This window comes from Delphinus delphis, chromosome 7, assembly GCF_949987515.2.
Source record: "Delphinus delphis chromosome 7, mDelDel1.2, whole genome shotgun sequence".
In the NCBI taxonomy this organism is placed as follows: domain Eukaryota; kingdom Metazoa; phylum Chordata; class Mammalia; order Artiodactyla; family Delphinidae; genus Delphinus; species Delphinus delphis.
Window position 1 is genome coordinate 86,293,903 of NC_082689.1, and position 26,659 is coordinate 86,320,561.

General features: G+C 37.4%; 1 protein-coding gene across 2 annotated transcripts in view; it reads right to left on the minus strand.

The window, feature by feature from the left end:
- ARHGAP15 (Rho GTPase activating protein 15) overlaps positions 1–26,659 on the minus strand; it is a 621,121-nt gene that overhangs the window by 167,417 nt on the left and 427,045 nt on the right. For both annotated transcript variants that reach the window (XM_060015714.1, XM_060015716.1), the window contains one exon: positions 26,241–26,318. In XM_060015714.1, the coding sequence (XP_059871697.1) occupies positions 26,241–26,318 (78 nt within the window). The remainder of the gene's footprint in view (positions 1–26,240; positions 26,319–26,659) is intronic.

Sequence of the window (26,659 nt, forward strand, 5' to 3'; positions counted from 1 at the left end):
ATTGCAGCTTATTTAACAAATGTTACAGTATATCGGAATAGATGTTGCTTGGCTCCTGCATCTTTTAGCTTTTTGTGGAGCTAATCAAGCAACTAACCTTGAAAACATGGATTCTGTTTAAGCATATTTGTGTTTAACTCTGGTTACCAGCCTCATGTCCTTAGTCAAATTCCTTATCACACTATACCTTAGTCTGAAGATGGGAATGATACTAGTACCTGGTACATAGGATTATTGTGATGATCAGTAAGAAAATGCCAATGAAACACTTAGCACACACAGTACCTGGCACATAATAAGTGCTCAATAAACATTAGTTATCATTCTCACCATCACTATTAAGCATCCATTATGGGCACTTTGAGGGTAAAAAATATAGAATATGATATGAATCTACCCCTGAGGATCTAGATATTTTTAGTACTAGGTACTTATGTAATGAAAAATACCCTAGAAAATAGAGCAATTTACTTTAAGGCATTAATTATTGTATTAACTTTTTTAAAAACCATATAATAGGAGGAAGAGTACAGAAATAGGTAAATTCATCAAAGGAATTTGGAACTTGACCTGGGTTTTGAAACATGGTCTAAGCAAGGGAATATCAGGAAAACAAAATACCCAGAACATGGGATCTGTTGCTACCATCAAGCCATAGAAATGTAAATAAACATACCATTTTCTGCCTGTAATAATTACATTCGCTTGCAGGAGCATAAGATTCATACTGGGCATGGGTTGAAAATAATAGCATGTGGTCAGCTTCTGGAGAACGTGGTGAACTCTGAAGAAATGTATCTGGCTTTTGTACTAACAGATACAGGAAATCCTCAGTTAAATTTTGTCTTTTCATTTCCTATTTAATTGCGATAGCACAAATCTCTGAAATAACTGACATATTGAATACTCTAAGTTGAGACAATTACTTTTACCTATCTTTGGCCCCCTAATTGAGTCACTACTAAATAAATATGAAACAGAAAATATTGTTTGAGTTTTTCCTCTACCTTTAGAATATACCATCAACCTAGTCTTCTATTGGCTCTGTCTCCAGATCACTGGAAAATTTAGGCAAGATTGTAAATAAAAAGGCTTTCCTCATTTCCCAGCGTTCTTCCTTAATAAAACAAACAAATGTTGTTCCAGTGCTGGTAATAGAGGGAGGAGCTCTATGTGGGGAGAGCTGGGTAAAGCTCAGAATTGTTGCTCACTTAAAAGTGTGCCCTTCCAAAATATTTATTAACCAAAAAATCAAGCTTCTTCGTCTATTTTAAAAGTTGCCTTAAAACACTGGCCTCTCTTGACAAAATATCTAGCTAATTTCCTCCATGTGAGGCATATCCTTTGAGCAGTTTTTCTGGAAATGGGGATGGATCTGTGTTGCTCCACTTATTCTTTCTGGTCCAGCTCCCCTCATGATCATGGGCACACATTTCTGAGAACATGGATCTGAATTAAGGGCACAATGTATACCCACGGAATATAAAGAAAGGATCAAACTGACCCACGTGGAGACGAGAAGTATTGTGCCCTAACTCAGCTAACTAAACACTGACAGTGTTTTCTCAAGGGGAGAAAACCATGGTAGGTCAAATTCAAACAGATTCAGATTTGTCAAGATAGTGCCCATGATGTGAATCAGCTACAAGTCCTCTTCTAGCAAACTTGTGTTTGAATTAGTTGCCCATTCAATAGCAACTATGAATGGCAACTTTACACCTTCTGATTTCACTACCCCCGAGAAGACCATGTACTTAGACGCCTCCTATCACATTTTAAATGCTCTTTTAAATATTCAAATTATACAATTATGTCTAATTATACAATACATTGTATTTGCTTACAAAATAATAATACAGTTTGGGCATCATTGTCATCTTACAGCATTTGCCTTATTATGCTGTGGCATTTTCAGTATTTTTGATCAAACAATATAAATGGAACAGGTTTTGCATACGGGGGATCTTAAAACCCACTTTAAAGATATTTACTATCAAAGCACATTTTCTGTTTGGCTGGAAAAAATAGGAATTTTGTAGTGTGTATTATGAAATGTTGAATATTAATACTATTTAAAGTTAATGGTATGCCAAAGAAAATGGCTAATAATACATTATACAATTAAATGCCTATCATATTAGTTCATCTATTAACAAAATAAAATAGAATCAAATAGAAGGATTCTGATTTGTAGTTTTTTAGCAAGAGTTGCCCATGTGTAAAAGCTAAATTATTTATTCAATTTTTTACCGCTGGATACATCAGTTTGCAATTATTTGCATTATATTTGAATGCTTTATCATGGGTCCGTGATACAACAAAAAACCGTTTTCTCTTCTTGTATGAAGGCGTCTTCGTATGCACAGATGCCACTAACAATGACAAAAGCATCAACCAAAAAATCACCTTCCCCTATGCCTAGAGAGTCATTAAGGATTTCTAAATATCCTGGAGTCACCAAAGATCACACTACTACTCTTTCAGATCCTTTCCTGAACTGTATTTGTTATCACAACTTAACCTGTTTCTGGGGTACATAGTTCTACATCATTATTCTGACTCTCCCAACGTTCACCTTTGCCTGTCCAAGGTTAAGTCTCTCCTTTTTAATACTCTATGTTGTAATTTTGCATATCTTGGTCCATGCTTGTATACGATCAAGTGGTTTTTTTTTTTTCTTTCAATGTTGGTAGCCTAAAATACTTTGAAATCGTGTAGGTTTTGCTCCTAAAACATTTCCAAGATTATAGATTAATTAAATGCTGGGAACATGTTAGGGCCCATGCTTGTGCTGGAGCAAGCTAACCAATTTAACTGGGATGCAATTACCCCTTTCCTGAACCTATCAATTACAGCAAAGTTTGTGTACATCATCTCCCAAAGCAATTACTGCATGTTTAAAAAAGCTCCCAAACCCTATGAAATGGATTTATCTAAAGAGTTTTAAGCATGTTTGAAGCCTGTCTGAAGATAAGAACATTGCTTTAGTGATGCCTGATATCTCTTGCACATACCAATCTCCACGGTATGACATTCATGGTCTTAACAGTAAAAGTTCACCTACTCATTGTAGAGAGCATCTTACTTCTGGACCTAGTGTACCAAGTTTCCTTGGGGGAACATACTTCTCCTTCATCCCAGTTCATGTGATCTGGATGGGACTCTACCCCTACCTCCAAGTATGGACCATGTGATGTTTGTCTAATCCAATCTGCCCATCTGATTTTCTTAGCCACAGTGGTTGACTCAGGAATATTTGTTAAGGAGCCAATTTTGGTCATTAGTACTCAAGTCTGTTTAGGAAAGAGACTCCTGATGAACTAGAAGCAGGGACCTTGTTGACCCAGAGAGAACTGCAGCCACTTTTGCCACCATGTGAAGCCTAAGCAGAGCTGAGGGATCCAGAGAGACTAGGTCCTGATGAAGCTGTTTAAGTGACCAATTTTAGTCATGCTTGAATCTGGATTATTTTCTGACTTTTCTAGTTACATGAAAAAAAAATATTTATTTTAAGTCAATTGGGATTGGTTTTCTATGCCTTGAAATCAAAAGAATCCTAAGTGATTCACCTGTAAGTTTTATTTATTCCTTTGTTTTCTTTAATGGTGCTGAGTTTTTCAGCTGCTGCATAGTGAGAGACCAAACATGTCAATAAATGAAAAAAATCAACATTTCATCGTTATCCCCAGTGAAGGGGACTGTATTTTAGCTGATATAAGGAATGGGCTGATAGTATGTTTAAACTCAACAGACAACTTAAATTGAACATTGAGATCTTGAATGCAGATGGCAGTTGCATCAATTTTTTAAGGGTCTGTCAAGAAATGTGACTTAACGAAAATAAATCTCACCAACCTGAGCCCAAACAAAGTGAAAGTAAAGTGGGAAGACTGTGGATAGATACATCATTTTAGTTTTTCTGTATTTTTTTAAAGATCTTTTTGATGTGGACCATTTTTAAAGTCTTTATTGTATTTGTTACAATATTGCTTCTGTTTTATGTTTTGGTTTTTTGACCGAGAGGCATGTGGGATCTTGGCTCCCCAACCAGGGATCGAACCTGCATCCCCTGCACTGGAAGGTGAAGTCTTAACCCCTGGACTGCCAGGGAAGTCCCTAGTTTTTCTGCATTTGTGACTTGCTTTTATTTCTCAGTTAGGGGGTTTGTTCCATCCACAGTTAAACGACAGCTTTATAGACAGAAAGACAGTGTCTGTGGTCATCAGCTGAAGTCATGAAGTGGGATGGGACATTTCCTGTCGGGAAGATTATTTTGGACTTCCTGTCATTCCAGTGGGAGTCAACTCAATATATGGTTTGCATAATGAACAGAGTCAACCAAACTAGTCTAGTCATACCTTATACCAAACAGGGGATTTAGTTAGTGGGTAAAACAGGGCTAGTCTTAGTAAAATTGTTAAGTAAAATGTGGCTTTTTCATCTAACTCATTGTTAGAGTCAAGGCTTTTTTGTGCTCTTAAGCTTCTAGGACTTCTGAGTTCTTCATTCTCTATCATATACTCCTCCTCTCTTCTGACTCTTCCAAAATCTCCTACTCTTTGTTGTATTCTGTTGGAGGTATCCTAAGATATATGCTATCCTGCCTGATAAACAGATTTGTGTTCATTAGATTTCCTTAATGTGTAAACCTCATATGATATTTGAATTCTAATAATCAATTTTTATTAATGCAATACCATACCCCAGAAACAGAAAACATGTGGCAAGCATACTGAGGCTCTTTTTAAAAAATAATGCCAATGCCACACATCACTAACGGATCACAGAACTCATTCTCTTTAGGACAATGCTTCAGTATCCTTCTTAACACAACCATCTAATCAGCCCCTAATAATCAACTGTGTTTAGTATAAGAGGTAAAATTATTTGCCTTTCCTGCCCTAGCTGATGAATTGATTTTCTAATTGTGGCATTTCAGGCACAGTGAAATAGTGGTGGGAAATTATTTTGTATATAAAGAATTTCTTCATTGGCACAAAGCATCCACCTACACTGCTGTCAAATCAGGTTAGTCCATGAGTATTTTAAACTTGTTAAATAAGAGATATAGATTTGGGTGTTACCAAACAGTGCTTTTTATACTGTCATTTGAATATGGATGTACTCGGTGACCTAAGTGAGTTTATATTCCACCTCCTCCAGTTTAGATTATTTATAAAATAATTCAGGGCACTTCTTTGTCAAAATAACATATTCCATCTAGAGAAGGCTAAATCAAGTACTCCAGTCCCTGCTTTCTTTTCCTTCCCTCTTGCCCCCAGAATAGGACTATTCATATGGAAAACAAAATACAGGCACCATTAGAATGGTATCATCTCTTATTTACTTCACAAAACAGAATACAATATGGGTTGCTGTGAAATACAAATGAACTGTAATCCTCATCAGGTTTGGAAATAATGGATTCAGGCTAACATTTCCAGAAGAAATATGAAGGCAGTATTCTAAATTTCCTATTCTTTCCCAAATGAGTTTGCACAAAATGTGTCGCTACGAAGAGTAATGTGCCCATCACATAGTGAAATTTCCCACTTGCAAAATGAAAATGAAAAGTCTGCATTTTAGGATGGCGTATTTAAACACATGCACCATGCTGTCTGTACAGTAGGGAAAAGAAAGCTCCCCCTACTGGAGCATAAAAAGGCCTCATCGCTTTCCTGCACCCCATGGCTCCGTCATATGCAGGAAGGCACAGAAACATATAGTCTTCCCATTATCCCGCACATGATCCTGGTTCTCTCATCAGAACATTACATTTTCCTCATTTCAGTTAATTAAAGGACAGCTGGACATTTCGTTATCGCACCAACCTCAGCTCCGACAAGTTGAAATGGGGCATGTAAAGGTCTTGGTCCCAAAGACACTTTCTCCTGAGGCAAACGATTTTAAAATCCATGCCTCTAAGGGAGAAATTTTAAAAATAAATAAAAATAAAGTGTGTACATACGTGTGCCTGTGTATGGTTTTCACAACATACAAGTGCATACATAAATAGGGAGAGTGAAACTCAGCATGGAAGAATTTTACTAGAGAAATTATACTTATACATATGGAGAGAGAGAGAGAACACACAGGCACACATATGTGCATACTTTAAAGATTACTTTTATTTCTTTTTCACACATATATGTAGAAAGAAATGAAAAAGGAGTCATGTGATTGGTGAGTTGTTATTAATGGTTGGTTATTAGCATTTATTGGCAAATCTCTAGACATGTGAAACTCAATATGTATCTATCTTACTCTGTAAGCATAAAAAGCTACTGTAAACGTGAGAGGTTTAGAGGTTTAGAGGCACAGCCAAACTAAAGATAAAAATAATTTTTCCCATGACAAATATGAGGTCACATGTTTTACCAAGAGGGCAAAGGGTTTTATACTGAAAAAGATTCTAACAAAAATTTTCCTCGAAAGAATTTCTAAGCTTGTATAGTTGAAGTATTTGCTGTCCACAGGAAAAACATCTACACTACCTGCTTCTAAAGCAGCTTTAGACTCAACAGTAAAGGTCTCTGGGCTTTAGTCAATGGAGACTTGGTCAGCAAGGTTCCCACTCCTAGAAATCTGAGGTAGTACACTCACATGTTTTTTTCTTTTTTAATAAATTTATTTATTTATTTTTAGCTGTTTTGGGTCTTCGTTGCTGCACATGGGCTTTCTTTAGTTGCTGCGAGCGGGGGCTACTCTTCGTTGCGGTGCACAGGCTTCTCATTGCGGTGGCTTCTCTTGTTGCAGAGCACGGGCTCTAGGCACGAGGGCTTCAGTAGTTGTGGCACGTGGGCTCAGGAGTTGTGGCTTGAGGGCTCTAGAATGCAGTCTCAGTAGTTGTGGCGCACGGGCTTAGTTGCTTCCCGGCATGTGGGATCTTCCCGGACCAGGGCTTGAACCCGTGTCCCCTGCATTGGCAGGTGGATTCTTAAACACTGCTCCACCAGGGAAGTCCTACACTCACATGGTTTTGAAAGCCATACTGATTGGAGTTTTGACTGGATGATTCCAAACTCTAAAGGGTGTGTGAGGATGAGGAAGTGTCTGTGTGCTAACGGTCATGGTATAGAAATAGAGATCGTGCATTAGAAGAAGTTCTTTGCCCCTTTTCTTGTCTCCTTTAACAGACTCAGGAGCAACTATTTTCAGAAAAACATGTTTTGCTATAGCCATCCATACAGTCTAGAAACCATCCTCTACTGTTTATGCACATTTTCAAGAAAATAATATAAATGGTCACAGAACAAAGATAATTCAGACAATTTTTTCCTCCTCTCAATCCTGATTTTATTAAACATAAAATATAGAAGATGCAATTTTTCTATAAGTGGACAAAATATGATTATCTTCTGCAGTGAATGGGGGAAATACATAAGTCAGATTTGTCACTGTATCCAACAACTAGAACTGGGTTACCTCTTATAAAGGAAGAGTGCACCTCTAAATACACTATACTAGGTATGTTGGAACCCATAAACTTTCCAATTACTGCTTCAGAATTGATTGTGCACATATGGAAAATAATACTTGTAAAACAGAAAGGGGTTTGTGCCTTGTGCTGTCAATACTGTGAAGGATGGGGTGATTATAAAGCAAATTAACAATACTTTTAAATGTGCATTCACTTATCTTTCCAATTAAATCCTTGTTAAACAACTGCACAGACAGTAATGGCGCTTCTGCAAAGCACTGATCAAGACAGTTTTATTGTAATTTTTACTCTGTAACAATTAATCAAGTAGGCATTTTCTTTATTATTAAATTATTTAGTTAATAAATATTCTCAATTGGCTAACATATTTGTAGTTTACATGTTATTTTTGATTTTCCTACAGTGGAACATATTTGGGAATATTTCCATTTTCAAGCAGAGAGACCATTAAGGGATGTGATTTTATAAATTTCTTTTCTCTAGAGGAATAACTGTGAACAAGAGAAGTCCTTCAAACTTTAAACCATTCAAAAACCCTATTTCAACCATTTTATTTTGTAAGGGATGCAAACACATTGCTTTCAGCAGATAAGAAATGAGAGGTTTTGCTCTAAGGCGTCTTTCTTAGAGGGGTAAGCATTAAAATTAGCATTTTAAAAGTTCATTAATACCAGTTACAGACCTTTGAGTCATGAGGCTGCATTGTGGTTAGCATTTTCTTTTCTTATCCCAGTGAAATGAAAAGTTCCTGAATATTATTCCTTCTATAAACACGCAAGGTGGTATAAATGAAGAAACAGATATAAAGATATCTAAATTTTTTGAATCTTCATTTTTGTAATTTGGAGATCTGAATTTATCTAGCTGGAATACCTAACTTTTAAAGTGCTTCAGATGGCTCTTTATATGGTCTTTTTTGTTTCAATTGTATTTTGTACATTTAAAATTTTTTGATTAGAAGAAATTTCTAGGTAACTAGATTAGTATTGAGAACAGTGATCTCAGAAATTACACCTGGATTTAGGATTCAGGAGTGCTATATTAATTCAGAAGTAAGAATAAACATATGAGAGAGACAACATTTTCTTGAGTCATAAAAAGAAAATTCCAGGCATAGTTGGCTATAAAGTTGTCTAAGTGGTGTGATTTGAGGTGAGTCAACATTATGTTTTGAAAATACCTTACGTAGAAACCTGATATCCTCACTATTGGCCTGGTTATAGGAGGCCCCTATATTACGCTATTATGTAGTACAGAGCCTGAGCTAGTGTATTCAGATGAACAGATTGTCACCTTGGAAGGTCTGAACAGACTCTTGGGAATGGGGCTGATAAAGTTCAGCAGAGGGTAAGGGAAAAGGGAGAGGGAGAGATGGAATTGAGAAGATGGTTGGGTGCTGTGAGTATGAGCGTGGAGAAAGTAGGCTTTGGAGGTGTCAGAGGTGAAGGTAGAATGACTTGAAGGCTCTGCAGCCACTTCGTCCCTCTATGCTTTGATTGATGGTTGACCCCAGTTTCAAGTCAGATAACTCTCTGAGGGTAGAAGTGTAATGCTGATGCCAAGGCATACACTTCTCTTGGCTGAGTATTTGGCAAGCAGAAATTACAGGTTCTGGCAGGTACAACTTTACTGAGGGCCTATAATGTGCTTGGCACATCATGGGCATAATGGGAAATCCAGAAGTAAGTGTGAAGCACATTTCACTTCCCAGCATCTAACAGTTGGGAAAGGGAGAGAGATACGATACAAAATTGACTAAAACCAGTGCTAAACCACAGGTACAACATGCTAAGGGAACATAGTGGAAGAAGAAGCTAATTCCTGTTGAGATTTATAGGAATCGTGAGATTTGTCTTAAGGAGGTGAGTTTACCAGTCAGCAAAACCAGTGATTGTGTGCCTCTTGCTCAGAAAGATAGATCTGCTGTTCCTTCCATTGGGACCAAACAAACAATAATACACATACATACTCCAGTCCCTGTGGCTGATGGGACATTGAATTCCAACATCTCGAGCAGAGAAAGGACAGTGAATCCCTTATGGTTGTCAGAACATTAAAGGAATGAATTAAGTAGAAAGGAGAACAGGCCACTCACTGGGGAAAAACGTAGCAGGGAGTGGGGAGACCACAAAAAGACAATTTGGAGAACTGTAAAAGATGAGATAGTGAAACAGCAAGAAAAACTGCTATTTAAACAAAATTATTCCAATGAGCTTCTCAGAATCTCATGGACATTATGTTAAGCAGACTATCGGACACCCTGCTGGCCTTAGAGTCTCCAAGATGGGGGCCAGGCATTAGAAGACCATAGATGGGCTTTAAATCCAGTTTATCTCTAGATTACCAGGAGACACATAGTGCCTTCTCAAAATATCAGTTGAATGAAACAAATGCAACTTTTAGCAATTCATTTAAACTCATAGGGACTTTCATTCATCTATAAAGTGAAGAGCTCTTTTATAAAGATCTAGTGAGACAGCATTGAAAAATGCTTTAGAGAACTCAAGTACTGACATTACCTTGGCATGTTCTAAGGAATGAACATCATTCTCCTAAAGTGGATTTACCCAATTCTTTAAAACAAAACATATATTTCTTTTGTTATTTCAAAAGAAACATGTATTAATTGTAGGAAGTTAGTACACAGTTTAGAAAAAAGAAGACAATAAAAGTTACCAGCACCTAGTGACTTTTCAAACATTTTATGCTTTTCTTGCCATTGTTTCTTGAACAGAGTTCAGCAATATGCAATGATACAGTCCATGTCGAGAGTGATCTCTAGCATGTGCAAAAGGCTTTTTCTTTTTACATGAAATGTCCCAACTCTGAATCTGATCAATATATTAATTAAAATGTATAGAGATTCTATCAGGTGTGAGATATTCTTCAAAGTGAAGTAGGACCGATGGACTTAAAAGATATGAGCTCTGCTCTTAAGAAGTGTTCGGTGTGTTGAGAAGATAAGATAGGCACATAATGTTTGCTAATAATATATGACAATATACACAATATGAGATTTTTGTGAATCGCGTAGTTGAAACTGCAAATATAGGATTTAAAAGGAGCAACAATTTTTGTGCATTGGGGTGATCCAGGGAAAATTTGAGTGACATTTAAATAATCCAAGGAGGACATGAGATTAGCCCTTTCTCAAGTATTCTTTCCTTTTAAAAAATATATACTTCATACTATATCCTATTAAAATAGATATCTCCATCAGGATAGTTGTCAGGGACACATTTCGATATAACTTTCATTTCTACAGGCATACATCGAAGATATTGTGGGTTCTGTTGCAGACCACAGCAGTAAAGCGAATACCACAATAAAGTGAGTCACACAGCTTTTTTGGCCTTCTAGTGAATATAAAAGTCATATTTACACTATACTGTAGTCTATTAAGTGTGCAGTAGCATTATGTCTACAAAAACAATGTACATACCTTAATCACAAATAATTTATTGCTAAAAGATGCTAACCATCAGCTGAGCTTTCAGTGAGTCATAATCTTTTCTGTTGGTGGAGGGTCTTGCCTTGATGTGGATGGGTGCTGACTGATCTGGGTGGTGGCTGCTGAAGGCTGGGGTGGCTGGGGGCAACCTCTTAAAATATGACAATGAAGTTTGCCACACTGATACTTTTCCTTTTACGAACTGGTTCTCTGTAGCGTGCAGTGCTGTTTCATAGCATTTTACCCACAGTAGAACTTCTTTCAAAATTGGAGTCCATCCTCTCAAACCCTCCCACTGCTTTATCAACTAAGTTTATGTAATATTCTAAATCTTTTTTTTTTTTTCAATTTCAACAATCTTCACTGCATGTTCACCAGGAGTAAATTCCATCTCAAGAGACCAATTTCTTTGCTCATCCATAAAAAGCAACTCTTCACCCATTCAAGTTTTACCATGAGATTGTAGCAATTCAGTCACATCTTAGGCTCCACTTTTTTTTTTTCCAATAATGCTTTGCTTATTAATTCAGTTTACATACACTGAAGTTTGTTCTTTATGTTGTACAGATCTGCATTTTTTTTTTTTTTTTGTGGTACGCGGGCCTCTCACTGTTGTGGCCTCTCCCGTTGTGGAGTACAGGCTCCGGACGCGCAGGCTCAGCGGCCAGGGCTCACGGGCCCAGCCATTCTGCGGCATGTGGGATCTTCCCGGACCGTGGCACGAACCCATGTCCCCTGCATCAGCAGGCAGACTCTCAACCACTGTGCCACCAGGGAAGCCCGGTCATCTACTTTAAATACAGCAGTGTGTACATGTTAATCCTGAACTCCCTAATTATCCCCGCCCCCACCACCCTTTCCCCCTGGTAACCATAAGTTCGTTCTCTAAGTCTGCATTGACAGAGGAATGGATAAAGAAGATGTGGTACATATATGCAATGGAATATTACTCAGCCATTAAAAAGAAGAAAATAATGCCATTTGCAGCAACATGGATGGACCTAGAGACTGTCATACTGAGCAAAGTCAGTCAGACAGAGAAAGACAAATATCATATATCGCTTATATGTGGAATCTAAAAAAAAATGATACAAATTAACTTATTTACAAAACAGAAACAGTCTCACAGACTTAGGCTCCACTTTTAGTTCTCTTGCTCTCTCCACCACATCTGCAGTCACTTCCTCCACTGAAGTCTTGAGCCCCTCCAAGTCATTCATGAAGGTTGGAATCAACTTCTTCCAAACTTCTATTGATGTTGATATTTCAGCTTCTTCCCATGAATCACTAATGTTCCTAGTGGCATCTAGAATGGTGAATCCTTTCCAGAAGGTTTTCAATTTACTTGGCCCAAATCCATCAGATGAGTCACTATCTATATAGCTTTATGAAATATATTTCTGAAATAATAAGACTTGAAAGTCAAAATTACTCCTTGCTGCAAGGGCTGCAGAATGGGTGCTGTTAGCCGGCATGAAAACATTAATCTCATTGTCCATCTCCATCAGAGCTCTTGGGTGACTAGGTGCATTGTGAATGAACAGTAATATTTTGAAAGAAATCTTTTTTTCTGAGCAGTAGGTCTCAACAGTGGGCTTAAAATATTCAGTAAACCATGTTGTCAACAGATGTGCTGTCACCCAGGCTTTGTTGTTCCATTTACAGAGCACAGGAAGAGTGGATTCAGCATAATTCTTAAGGGCCCTAGGATTTTCAGAATGGTAAATGAGCACTGGCTTCAACTTAAAGTCACTAGAACATTAGCCTCTTCTTATAAGAGAGTCAGCCTGTCCTTTGAAGCTTTGAAGCCAGCATTGACTTCTCTAACTATGAAAGTCCTATATGGTATCTTCTTCCAATATAAGGCTGTTTCATCTGCATTGAAAATTTGTTGTTTAGTGCAGCCACCTTCATTAATTTTCTTAGCTAGATCTTCTGGACAACTTGCTGCAGCTTCTACATCAGCACTTGCTGCTTCACTTTGTAATCTGATGTTATGGAGACAGCTTCTTTCCTTAAACCTCCTGAACCAACCTCTGCTAGCTTCAAACTTTTCCTCTGCAGCTTCCTCATCTCTCTCAGCCTTCACAGAATTGAAGAGCGTTAGGGCCTTGCTCTGGATTAGGCTTTGGCTTAAAGGAATGTTGTGGCTGGTTTGATCTTTCTATCCAGACCACTAAAACTTTCTCTGTATTAGCAATAAGACTGTTTCACTTTCTTATCATTTGTGAGTTCACTGGAGTAGCACTTCTCATTTTTAAAAAAAAATTTTTGCTTTGATTCATAACTTGGCTAACTGGTGAAAGAGGCCTAGCTTTCTACCTATCACAGCTTTTGATATACCTTCCTCACTAAGCTTAATCATTTCTAGCTTTTGATTTAAGTGTTTACTCGAACACTTAAAGGCCATTGTAGGGTTATTAATTGGCCTGATTTCAGTTTTGTTGTGTCTTAGGGAATAGGGAAACCTATGAAGAAGGAGAGAGACAACGGAATAACTGGTTGGTGGACCAGACAGAACACATACAACGTTTATGGATTAAGTTCACTGTCGTACCTGGGCGTGGTTCACAGCACCCCAAAACAATTACAATAGTAACGTCAAAGATAACTGATCACAGATCACCGTAACAATCATTATAATGAAAAGGTTTGAAATACTGTGAGAATTACCAAAATGTGACACAGAGACACAAGGTGAGCAAATGCTGTTGGAAGAATGGCATGGATAAACTTGCTCAGGGTTGCCACAAACCTTCAATTTGTGAAAAAGGCAGTGTCTATGAAGCGCAATAAAGTGAAGCACAACAAAACGAGGTATGGGGTAGCATTTTCCGGTATAACTGGTTCATTATTTCATGTGATTAACTCATCTCAAGTGAACAGAAGGTCTTGCTTTAAAGATAAGAAAATTGGCCTGTGAAGGCTAAGTAACTTGAGCAAGAGGACACAGTTAATAAGAGGTGATACGGAAACTGATCTAAGTTTTCTACCTCCTGGACATCAGTGTTCTCTTTGCACCTAATGGCCTAAAAGAAATTGTTCAAAAGACACATAGAAAATGAGACAAAGTACAGTAGAACATGGAATTTACCTCACGTAAACCAGTCACCATTATTATATCTTGACTGACCTACTGTAATAACCTCCTAACTGTTCCCCTGTTTCTACTCTTGTCTTCTACAATCTATTCTCATAGCAGCCAGAATGACTTAAAAATAAATACTCATAGCAGCCAGAATGATTTAAAAATAAATAATGTCAGATCATTTTGTGATTATCTCCCACCTCCCTCTACCCCAGTGACTTTCCATTGAACTTAGAATGAAAGGCAAAACTTCTTATCTTGATTTGCAAGGGCCTCCCTGGGCTGGCTTTGCCCACCTCTCTAACTTCTGTGTCCTGATGTCATACAAGCCCTCATTCCCTGGGACCAGTTTTCCTCTGCCTGCTCTCCTCTCCCCCCACATCTTTGTGTTCCTGTCTCCTTCCTATCAGGGCAAGTTTCTACTCAGATGGTACCTCCTCAAAGAGATCTTCCCAAATCATCCAAAATGAGGACCATCACCCTCATCTCCTTGGTTATCCTCTATTATGTCACCATCTTGACTCTTGACTTGACCTGTAAGCATCTTGTGTATTTGATTATTATTTGTCTCTTGACACCAAAATGTACACTCCACCAGATCCTGATTCCCCTGGGCTCTCCTCAGTACCCAGAAGAGATTCTGACTCATAGGTTTTCAACAGATATTTCTGAATGAATAAATCTCCATTTCAAGCTGTCCTTAGGCAAATTAAAGCCTTATTTTATTCCTTAAACTAATTTTCCTCCTTTCCTGATTCTTCTCATATACTTTTCATTTTATAATACTTCTGTGGGGGGCGGGCATGGTAAGACCAGGAAAGTCCCTTGCAATTTGAGCCTTGCAATTTGAGAGGTGGCTTTTGGCAGACTGACGTGGGGCTGGCACAGCCTTGTGGATAAGCAATATTACTAAGAGGAATCACACTGTGGACATTTACATAAGCAGATGACAGTCCTGAGTGTGGTCTTACCACCTGGATTGGGAGTCACCCATTGTTTAGGCAGCCTTTCTTGGCCTCTTAGGCCAGGATGTTAGAGCTGGCTATGGTCTTCCATCTTGATAGGTGTCTCTTATTTTTTCTTCTTTTTTTTTTTGCCAAGTGTTTCTTATGTGGTCCATGTTGGACAGTCAGATTATGACCACAGGTGGAGATGGGAGGTGGGGAGAAGTTTGTGACTCTCAAATTCTGGAGATTTTTTTTTCTTGAGGCTATATTGTATTCTGGCCCTAAAAGCTAAGGTTACCTTTGATTAGGGTCTAACCATCGCTGTGGTCCACATTATTCATTAATTTCCTTATGGAATTCATTTAATATTCAACAAATACTTATTTGAAGGCTATTATGTGCCAGGTACAGTAAGAACTGGGGATACTTAAGAGACTAAAATAGGCAAGAGCTTGCTTGTATAGAGGCTACAGTGTAGAGGAGAAAGGCAGCCACTGAAGCAACAAATAAAGAAGCAAGGCAGTTTCAGATAGTATGTGTTCTGAAGAAAACAAAACAAATATTGGGGTGGAGAGTGACTGGGTGGGCATGGTGGAGGCATGTTTCAGAGGTGTTAGTCATGGAAGGCCTTGCTGAGAAGATGATTCAAATGTTGAGAAGAGTGAGTCCTGTGGACGTCTGGAGGAAGCACATTTCACGTACACAGGAGCAAAAGCCAAAGCCCTGGGAAGGAAATGAGCTTGATGTGTCTGAGGAAGGAAGAAAGGAAGGAAGGAGGAAAGGAAGGGAGGAAGGAAGGAAGGGAGGGAGGAAGAAAGGAAGCCAGGGTGGTTGGAAAATAATGAGATGACAGAGAGGTACGTGGTGAGATCAGAGAGGTAGGAAGGAAAAAGAATCTGTGGGGCCTGCAGATCCTAGAATTTTCTTACTAATTTACATTGAATAGACCACCAATCTTCTTGGCTACTGGATTGGAATATCCATGGAAATAGAGGCTCTGTGTCAATGAGAATGTCATTTGTTGTATTCACTGCTATTTCCAGCATCCTGCATGTTGCCTGGAATAGTAAGAACTTTTTAAGTGTCTGTCAATGAATGAATGATGTAAAAGCCAAAATCTTATTTTATGGAGCTCACCTCTCAGTTCCTTATCAATCCTGATGTGCCAGGACCCTCAGAGAAAAGGAAAGCTGACAGGGATATCTGCCACTCCGTCTCTGGTGGGCCATGAATGTGAGGGCATAGAGAGGATGGGTTTTGAGTTCTGCATGACTCTAAGTCATTCAGATTTTCATCTGATCGTTGCTTCAGCCCCTACCTTTGTAAATTTTGGATGCTTCTCTTCAGGGAGTTTATGGAGACCCCCCAAATTCCTTCCTGCCCCTACACCTGTTCCTTTTTCTTTCTAGAAGCAGCTTTGAAGTAATAAGAATACCTTTTTTCCTATAGCACACTTTTGTTAGGAACTCCTCCTAAACTACATGGAGCACCTTGAAGAACAGGTGCCATATAAGTATATGTGAGTCACTGAAGCCACAATTATTGGCAACAGGGACCTCCTGGGTGAAAACAAACACCAAAGCATACTTTCAAAATTCAAGGCATGGACTTAACAAGAGCAATATAATTAATTTCATTGCTATTTACTCACTTCCTATTTTCTCTCTACTTAGTCATTTCCAACATTCTGGAGAGCCAAGATGGCAAGTGAAGTTATACCACTACTTCCTGTGTCGTGCCCGACTTGCCCAATTGCCAGTGACACAAGGTAAACCCTCTCTCCTCAAGCTCTGTCTTACTGAGGCAGAGAATGGGAATACAGGATTTTTCACTCTTTATTTCTGTCCCACTATTTTTTTACACAGTCTAAAATTGTGTTAATTTATAGGAGTCTGGGAGAAAATAAATGTGAGATACAGCTTGAGTTTTCTTTACTGAGACATCCAAGAAGTAGAACCTAACACAATGTACCAATGAGACCATTTGATAGAGAGTTGATTTGTTTAAGAAGTTCATCATTCTCTTATTTTGTTGCAACAAAACTTTAACCCATAAACAGTAGTGGGCACTTTGTTGTATTGGGGATACAAAAATGAATCCAACTTACTACCCTTCATGAAGTCACAGGCAGTTAGGGGTTATTTATTGAAAGGACATTTTAAAATGAAGTTTCCTTTTATAAAAGAGTCCCACAGACTGGACACCAAGAATGTATAGTATTATAATGAGAAGAAGTGGTTTTTGGTTCTTGGATGTTAAAAAGAAGAAAATGAGAGAGCTGTTCCCTCCCCTACAGTAAATTGAATCCAGCAACGAGCAATATATTCTTTGGAGTAAGTTTAAAATGGGTTCACCGTCTGGCTTCAAAACATAATAACTTCGTAACCTTAGGAAAGTTACTTAAACTTTCTGAACCATGATTTTCATGTGTGAATAATGTGGATAATAAAGTTTATCTACCTTGCAAACTTTTACGAGGGTTTGAGATAACTCTAACATTGCATACCTGTCACGTAGCAGATTCTCAATTAAATGCTAGCTATCATCAGCATCAGTATTATTCTGTTACATTTTAAAATATTATTTACTCTTTAGTTTTGTTAGCAAATCCTTCGGTAAAACACCTTTCTTTTTCATTTATTCCAAAATCTATAATATTGGAAAAGGATTGCAGCTGTGAAAAATGTCAGCAATTTTAATCATATGAATAATATACGTGTTATAGTCATGACATTCGTTTCTTAGTTATATTCCAAATCATGACTCAGAGTTCATAAAAGTTAGTTAACATTATTATACCAATCAATAGTCAAAAAGAAAACTTCTCATCACTAGAAAATTGGTTAACAAAAAAGGGTTCATAGTCTATTCTTGTTTTCCTCGAACATAAACTTCACATATCTTATGGCTTGTAGGTCACATCTCCTCTAAATAGCCAGAATAAAAGTAGCTGGATACTGTGCAGGAGTTCCCAAACCTGGCTACGCACTTGAGTCACCTGTAAAGTTTTTCTTTAAAAATGCATACTTATAGCTCTAACCTCAGGTTTTTACATCAGAGTTTTTATGACTGAGCTCCAAAAATCTTTATTTTTAAAAAGTTCCACTACTTGATTCTCATGGCAGACAGACTTTAAAGTGATCCCTGATTCTCTCCTCTTCCTTGTATTCATGCCTTCTGTAATCCCCTCCTCTAGGGCATGGATACAAACTGTGACTTGCTTCTAACCATCAGCATGCCCCAAAGGTGCTGAGTTATAACCTTCATGATATCTTACAAAAGATTATAACTTTGCTTTAGCTACTGGTCTATATCCCTTGCTGCTTGGATGAAGAAAGCTGCCATGTTGTGAAATGGCCTATGGAAATGTCCACAAGGACTTTGGCCAACAAGCCAGTAATGTTGAGACGTTAAGTCCAACAACTCACAAGGAATTAAATCCTGCCTACAATCATGGGAGCTTGGAAGCAGACCAGTCCCCAGTTGAGCCTCCAGATAGGACCCACCCCTGGCTGACACCTTGATTGTAGCCTTATGGAGAATTCAGCTAATCCATGCCCAGACTTTTTTTTACATCTTTATTGGAGTATAATTACTTTACAATGGTGTGTTAGTTTCTGCTTTATAACAAAGTGAATCAGTTATACATATACATATGTTCCCACATCTCTTCCCTCTTGCGTCTCCTTCCCTCCTACCCTACCTATCCCACCCTCTAGGTGGTTACAAAGCACCTAGCTGATCTCCCTGTGCTATGCAGCTGCTTCCCACTAGCTATCTATTTTACATCTGGTAGTGTATATACGTCCATGCCTCTCTCTCGCTTTGTCACAGCTTACCCTTCCCCCTCCCCATATCCTCAAGTCCATTCTCTAGTAGGTCTGTGTCTTTATTCCTGTCTTACCCCTAGGTTCTTCATGACTTTTTTTTTCTTCTTAAATTCCATATATCTGTGTTAGCATACGGTATTTGTCTTTCTCTTTCTGAGTTACTTCACTCTGTATGACAGACTCTAGGTCCATCCACCTCACTACAAATAACTCAATTTCGTTTCTTTTTATGTATGTCCAGACTTCTGACCCACAAAAACTGGGAGATAATAAATGTGTGTTGCTTAAGCTGCTAAGTTGGTGGTAATATTGTTAGGCAGCAGTAGATTACCAATAAAATTCTGAAATATAGTCAGGGTTGGGAACCAGTGCTTTAAAGCTTGGTTAGAGCAGAAGTAAGCTTGGTGTATTTTTCCACTAATTTTTAATGACTACACATTAATTCTTACGGTGATGATAATGATTGATGATGATGATGGAGTTTTATAAATATCCTTAGGGTTTTCCTTGAAGATTGGCAGTGACACAACTCTGGCAGATTTAGTTTCTGGACTCAATTTCTTGACCCAATGGAAAAGCTACAACTAAACTAGGCCCTAAAATTTCAGTAGACTTTTCTCCTCCTCTCCAATGAACATGAGGCTAGTCTTTTGGAATCTGGAATCTCCCAAAAGCCTATGGATAAGATAAAGCCAACCCAGATTTCCTATGAATTTGGCTAGGAATGAGACAAATCATTGGATAGCAGGTAGTCTCCAAAGAAAAATAATCTTATTATAATCAGAGAAAACTCAATCATGTGGAAGCTAAAAGCCATATTTGATTATTAATATTTAGTATCATGCTATCATTAACACAACTAAGTAACATTGATCTGATTTCATGTAACCACTTGTCATCTTAATTAAAGTTAATACTGATGATCGCTTGGCTGATTCAGAATTCTTAAAGTCCTAACATTTTCATTATTATTCCCATTTTGGAAATGAAGAGTCTGTGATTCAAAGGGGTTAAAATAGTTTCCATTAGACTAACGAATAGCTCAGAATCAAGATAAGGAGGCAGTTTCATCGATGCTTATCCAGTGCTCTTTCCCCACTAGATGGTCTCTGTCTTTGATTGTTTCACCACACAGTTAAGTCAGTTCCTTATTGCTTGGGATGTAATGAATTATAAAATATAGTCCACAATAAATGGATGGTATAATTTGCTTTAACATAAGTAGCCAGAATTTGTTTACTTTAGAGACTATATTCAGAAAGTTGTTATTTGAATATTACATGAAACTAAAAACTATATAAATATATATGTACGTGAAGAGCTTATTGTTTTGACCTCTGTGTTTACCATTATTTACTAATGACAAATACATTTTCTTAAGCAGCTAGAAAGCAATACAAGTCTTTGAGCTCTCTGACTCAACGTAGCTAAAAAAATGAGGTCTAAGAAAGTTTCCAAAGCCCTGAACGATGTTAGAGTCTGGCCCTTTTATGATCAAGTGATCTTTTCAGCTTAATGGGAAAAATAAATCACTGTTAAAAGATAATCTTGTCACATGGAAGCCAGAAAGGTGCAATATCAATGATTCAACTTTCCAAAAACTGCCCCGTGGAATCGGATAAAGCAAATAACACAGTTTGTTTTGTTGTTGCTGTGGTTGGCAGTGAGAGGGAAGTAAGCTTAAGGAAATACCTCGTTTTAAAAATAATAAGAGGGCAATATAAACTCACTTAATAGAAAAATGAACGGACTTGATGCAAGGTCTATTTTATGAGAACAGAACTAGAAGTTTTGAAATCTTTTTCTAGGTCTTTTTCTGTTTCATACAATTGCTTATTTCATGGTGAAACTGCCAATTGTTCACATTCTTTCTCGCTTTCCTCTTCATTTATTCAATTTTTAATGCTGCAAATAATATGAAAAGCACTGGGATAGCTACTGAAGTTAATGCTTTGCTTTCTTTGCTTTGTGGTACAAATCTATAAAAAAGTAGTTTAGATATAGTTGGCAACACAAAATTGTTTCTCTAATGGTTTATTTTCAATGGAGCTTATTCTTAGCATGTTCAAAATAAGCAAGTTCATCTCTTTAAGCCAATACTTAATTTGGATCATTATGTCAATAAGATCTGGATGAATAAAGGTATGCAAAGTACAAGACTGTAAATTAATGGGAAAAAATCCTCTTCCATTTTAAAATAACACACACACAATCGTATGAACACACACGTACACACACCCACACACCCAATTAAGATTCTTGGCCATGTAGATTTATGGCATTTATATATTTTGTTCCTCCGGGTGTGAAAAAGTGAAGGAGGGTGTCCCTAAGAATGTTCCTTTAAATTATTTTTCTATATATGGAAAACATGTCTAAAATCCTGGTAAGAAGTAACTTCCTCCAGTTCAGAGAAATGCTTAGAGGGAATATTTGTTATTGTGTGCTAAGAAACACCAGTTTGGAAAATTCCCAGTCAGTGCTTCCTTTACTGCCTCAGAGTCCTCCCATTGGCTTATGGGCTTGGGAAGCTTCACAGTTAATATCTTCCAAAAAGGATGCCAGTCTTCCTTGTCCCTTTTTTAAAGGGTGAAAGAGAACATTTAGATGTTCTCTTTGTAATACCAAAGAGAGTCTGAACTGAATTTGGAGTTTGAACAATAAGCTAGATGGGCAGCTCAAGTCAGAATTTTGATGTCAGAAGGAGGGGGAATTCAGACTGGTGGGACTTCTAAGACCCACTGTCAAAAAGTTCTCAAGACAGTTATGCAGCATCCTCAGGGCTAAAGTTTGTCCTCTGTAAAAGTACCCCACACAAGAAAACCATCACGTCACAGATCATCCCAAAGAATCGACGCAGTCTCACAGGCTGATGACAAGTTGACATCTAAGGTCACAGACTAGTTTTCTTTGGGGATGCCCTCATAGAATGGAAGAGCAGCATCAGCAAAATGTCACTGAAAGCTGTCACCAAATACAACAAACAAGGCAGAGCACCGCTCAGTAATGCATCAACAGCCCAGTAAATCTAGAGTCTTCAATGCCTTTCCTGAAGGTTGCAACAGAATATTGTGTTAAAGTAGTTTCTCGGTCCAAGCATAGATACATGAAGCCCTACAGAGAATGGCAGTGCCTGGCTTCTTCCTAACTATGGCATTTGGTGTTTTCCCAGGCATTTCTCTTTCTTGAAAAGTTTTAGCCAAACTCCTATGACAGTACTTGTCACTTACAGAAAACAGAAAGAAAGTCACTAACAACTGGGTACAGCATGAAAAGACTGAGCTCCACTTTTCTAAGGAGGTAATCAACAATCAGTGAATAGGAAATGTCAAATCAGGCAGTGGTTTTTAGCATAGGCTCTGAGACAGAGAGACCTGGGATCTAGTCCTACCTCTTTCACTTATTGCTTTATGACCTTAGGACATTATTTAACATTTCTGAGCCTCAGTTTCCTCAACTTTAAAATGGGAGCAGTAATAGAACACATTCTATGGGATAGCAGAAAGGATTAAATTAAATGATATAAGTAAAGCGCTTGGTACAGTGCCTGGCACATAATAAATTATGAAAATATGTTAGCTACTTTTACAATAATAATAATTATTATCATCTTCATTACTAGTTATAATTAGGAAATACTTTTCAAAAGTGATCACTTTGAATTTAATTTGCATGCCATCTGATCTGGAAGTATAATAAGGGTATCCAATTCCTACTGATTTAGTGAGTCAAACAGAAAACCAAAACAAATTGAATCATTCAACTGGTGTATTTAGAATTGCTGATGATTATAGCATTCAAGAAAGTTAGTGAAATACATAAATTGCAATTAAACTGTTCTTGAAAATCCCCCAAATCGTTTTCATTTGTCTAGTCCAATGGTGGGTAGGGCTTGTTCATTTTAAAAACTGTACGTTTAGAACCTTCTGAAAAGGAAACATTGTGGAACGTGAACATGGAGGAGATAAGAGGTGTTGATACAAAGAGGGTATGCCAAAACCAGGTATGTTCCATCTCTGAATACAATGCATTGCATTCACATATTCCTTTATGCTTTTCAAGGAATTATCACTGCACTGCCACTTCATCGCACACACTCACACACACACATACACACACAGAGGGGAGACCACAATGTACACACTCAGTCTCTTTGTATCCAGCACTGATTCTCTCCCATATCAGCTCTGCTGTCAGCAACCAGCATGCAGATGGAGGGGAAGGTATGGTGTTAGAACAAATGCTACAGGTCTACTCCTGAAAATTTCATTCACAGGATAATCTGATTAGCAAAATTTGAGAGAGGATGGTATACGCATATCTTTTATCATCTAATTCAAAACAACTCCACAACACAGCTTGGACAAAATACTAGTATCAAAGGTTCTAATATAGCATAATTTGTGTTGAGTGTGTTGCATTCTGACAGTGGTATAAACCAGGGAGACAGTTTACTGACAATTCTGTGCTACCAGATACCAACTCAGGCCTCTGTCCAGCTTTACATTGTCAACTCTCATGGAAACATGAGCAGTTACACAGCCCCAGAGGATGCTGAAGTTTGGATTGCAAAAGATGAGATGGACAGATTTCATATTCTCGCTGCAGATTTTTTTTTTTGCCTTTTCAGACTGCTGAGCATAATTGTTTTTAAAGGCAGGAAATGCAACTAGTGTTTGTTTCTAGCATGGCTTCTGTTTTGAGATTTCTTCTTTGTAGAAGAAATGTGTTGCCCACCTGCCTAGAATCCCAATCAGGATATGGTTTCAGTATGAAATATATTACAAGAATGATTTTAGCTGGTTATAAACAGGAATGGTTATAAAAAGCTGGGGTATTTTATCCAATTTTTATCCACAGTGGGGTACTTTGGTTCAGGCCAATGGCCAATATGAATACATAAGGTAATGTTCAGTTCTGTTTTTTGCCCAGGAGGGACAGTAATTCTGAAAGACAATGGTGCACATTAGTGAGCAAACAGATTCTAGGTTATAGAGATGTTCAGAAATAAGAATCGTGTGGCCACTGGCCAAAAGCACTGCAGTTAACACTTAAAAGTATGGTTCAACCCAAGCTGAGCTGCTGGAGCGGTTAATGATTCTCTGTATTAATACTTCTACTATTTGCAACACACACACACACACACACACACACTATACAACAGATATTAAGAGCTCCCTGTATGGAGGCTCCAGAGCTACTGGTGGTGACTGAGGGAAGATATAAGGCTAATTTAAATCCTACCTTTTTAGGTCTATAGAGATTTATGGAGGAGACACATATTTCAACCAATATCCTCTTTTTTTATTCCAAGACTTTCAAATTTTAATGTTTGTGAAATATAATCACTGAATACATTTGATAAAATTCTCTTTAAAAGATGGCATTAAATCTCTGGGTCTTATAATAGATGGAATTTTAGAAGTTAGATGTGCCGGTATGAATGCAAATTTAACTACCCAGCGTAATGGGCACACAGAGAAGGAATCTGACTGAGGGATGTTGCAGGCTCCCTGGAGAAAACTATTTATAATCTGGGCTTTTAAGAATAAGGAGAAATCTAACCAGGCAGGAAGCTTTTGTATGTGGGATGGGAAGGAAAATATAGGAGAATACTGAAAGTAGATGGAAGAGACTATGCAAAGGCATTAAGAAATACAACAGTATGTAAATAAGGAAGTACAGTTAGGAATGTATCATGAAGGAAATTCAGAGGACCTGCAGTCAGCTAGAAGTAGCTGGGAAGCCAGATTATGTAGACTTTGTGTAAATTCTCCTGAAGGTAATGAGACATCATTGACTTTTTTTTTTTTTAATCATTGACTTTTTAAGTGAAAGGGAAACTTAGATGTACTGAACAACTACCATGAGTCTGTTATGTTACTAAGGGAATACTACACACTATCTCATTTCATTCTCAAAAATATTTCCAAGGCACTTCCATCCTGTTTTTACTGATAAGAAACAGAGCATAAGGGAGTTAAATAAGATGCCAAGGACACAAGGAGAGAGTGTCTGGGTTTTACTCCATGTGTTTAATTCTAAACCTGTGAGCTGTCTGTAACACCATCTCAAGATGTTTTAGTCTGTTTTTCTTTCAACATTTCCTAATTTTTATTTTAAAAATTCACTGTCTTTTTAGAGAAGTGTTAGGTTTACAGAAAAATAGAAAATACAGAGTTCCGACATACTCCCTCTTATGACTGACCACTCGCCCCAAATTTCCCCTATTAGTAACATCTTGCATTAGTGTAGTACATTTTTTACAATTGATGAGCCAATATTTATAAGTTTTTATTAACTAAAGTACATAGTTCACATTAAGGTTCACTCTTAGTGTTGTATATTATATAGATTTTGACAAATGTATAATGACATATATAATGGCATGTATCCACTATTACAGTATCAAACAGAATAGTTTCATGGCCCTAAAAATCCCCTGTGCTTATTCTTCCCCCTTTCCCCTCAAATCCTTTGCTATCACTGATCTTTCTACTATCTCCATAGTTTTGCCTTTTCAAAAATGTCATATAGTTGAGACAATAGAGTATATAGCATTTTCAGACTGGCTTCTTTCACATAGCAATATGCATTTAAGTTTCCTTGAAGCCATTTCATCACTTGACAGCTCATTTCATTTTATCATTGAATAATATTCCATTTTATGGATATTTTATGGTTTGTTTGTCCAGTCACCTATTGAAGGATATCTTGGTTGCTTTCAAATTTTACCAATTACGAATAAAGCTGCTGGAAATACTGTGTGCAGTTTTTTGTGTGGACATAAGTTTTGAACTCATTTGTGTAAATACCAAGGAGCACAACTGCTGGGTAATAAGGTAAGAATATGGTTATTTTCATAAGAAACTGCTAAGCTATTTTCCGAACTAGCTGTACTATTTTCCATTTCTACCAGCATGAATGAGAGTTCCTGTTGCTCCACATCCTTGTCAGCATTTGGTGTTGTCAGTGTTTTAAATTTTAGCCATTTTAATAGGCTTGTAGTAGTACTTCATAGTTGTTTTAGTTTGTAATCCTTTGATGATATTTGCATTTCCTAATTCTTTTACTTACCTATTATATATTTTTCTAACATCTGTGATCTTGACTCTTACATTTTCCACCATTCATTTATTTATTCATTTATCAGCATATATTGTGTATTATATACCAGTAACATTTTTCAAAGCTAGTTTGTTTTTTCCTTTTATTATTCTCTTTTTCATTTTTAGTTTGTCATATTTCACTTGTTACTTATTTCACACAACATAATAGTTAGTCTTTCTCTTTATTCTATTTACCTCCAAGTAAACTGGCTATCTTTTACTTCTCTGGTAATAATTGTTTAATTTCTTCAAATTTCTCTTTCTCCCTTCAAAGCCTTTATCAGTATATATTCATAATACATATGCAGAGAGTGTGAAATATTGTTGGAGATGAAACTACTTGTAAAAAGGTCTGAACTGAAGAAATCACTTACCTTGGTTGACAATAAATCTTAACTTCTGTATTGTTGCTAGATTGCCACTAACTCGATATATTCCATCAACATCTAGACCTGAAAACAAAAGGGCATGTTTTATATTCACTCATATAAAAACTGAGATGGCAAAAGAAAATAGTAATAATAATTATGGGAATGTAGTAAATCACCACCAACTCTCTCTTCCTCACAGAGAAAACAAATTTCTATGTCCTACACCAAGCAATCTTCAATATTTTAATACAAGCAAAATAATCATTAAGTTCAGTAACAGTTAATCATCAACAAACTTGAGTGCAGTTGAACCATAAAACAGCAGTAGGTAGCATGGGATTTCACAGTATAGTTAAGATTCATTCCCCCGAAAAAGACAGGAATCAAACTTGGGGTGGAGTAGGGAGAAGAACCTTCATGTA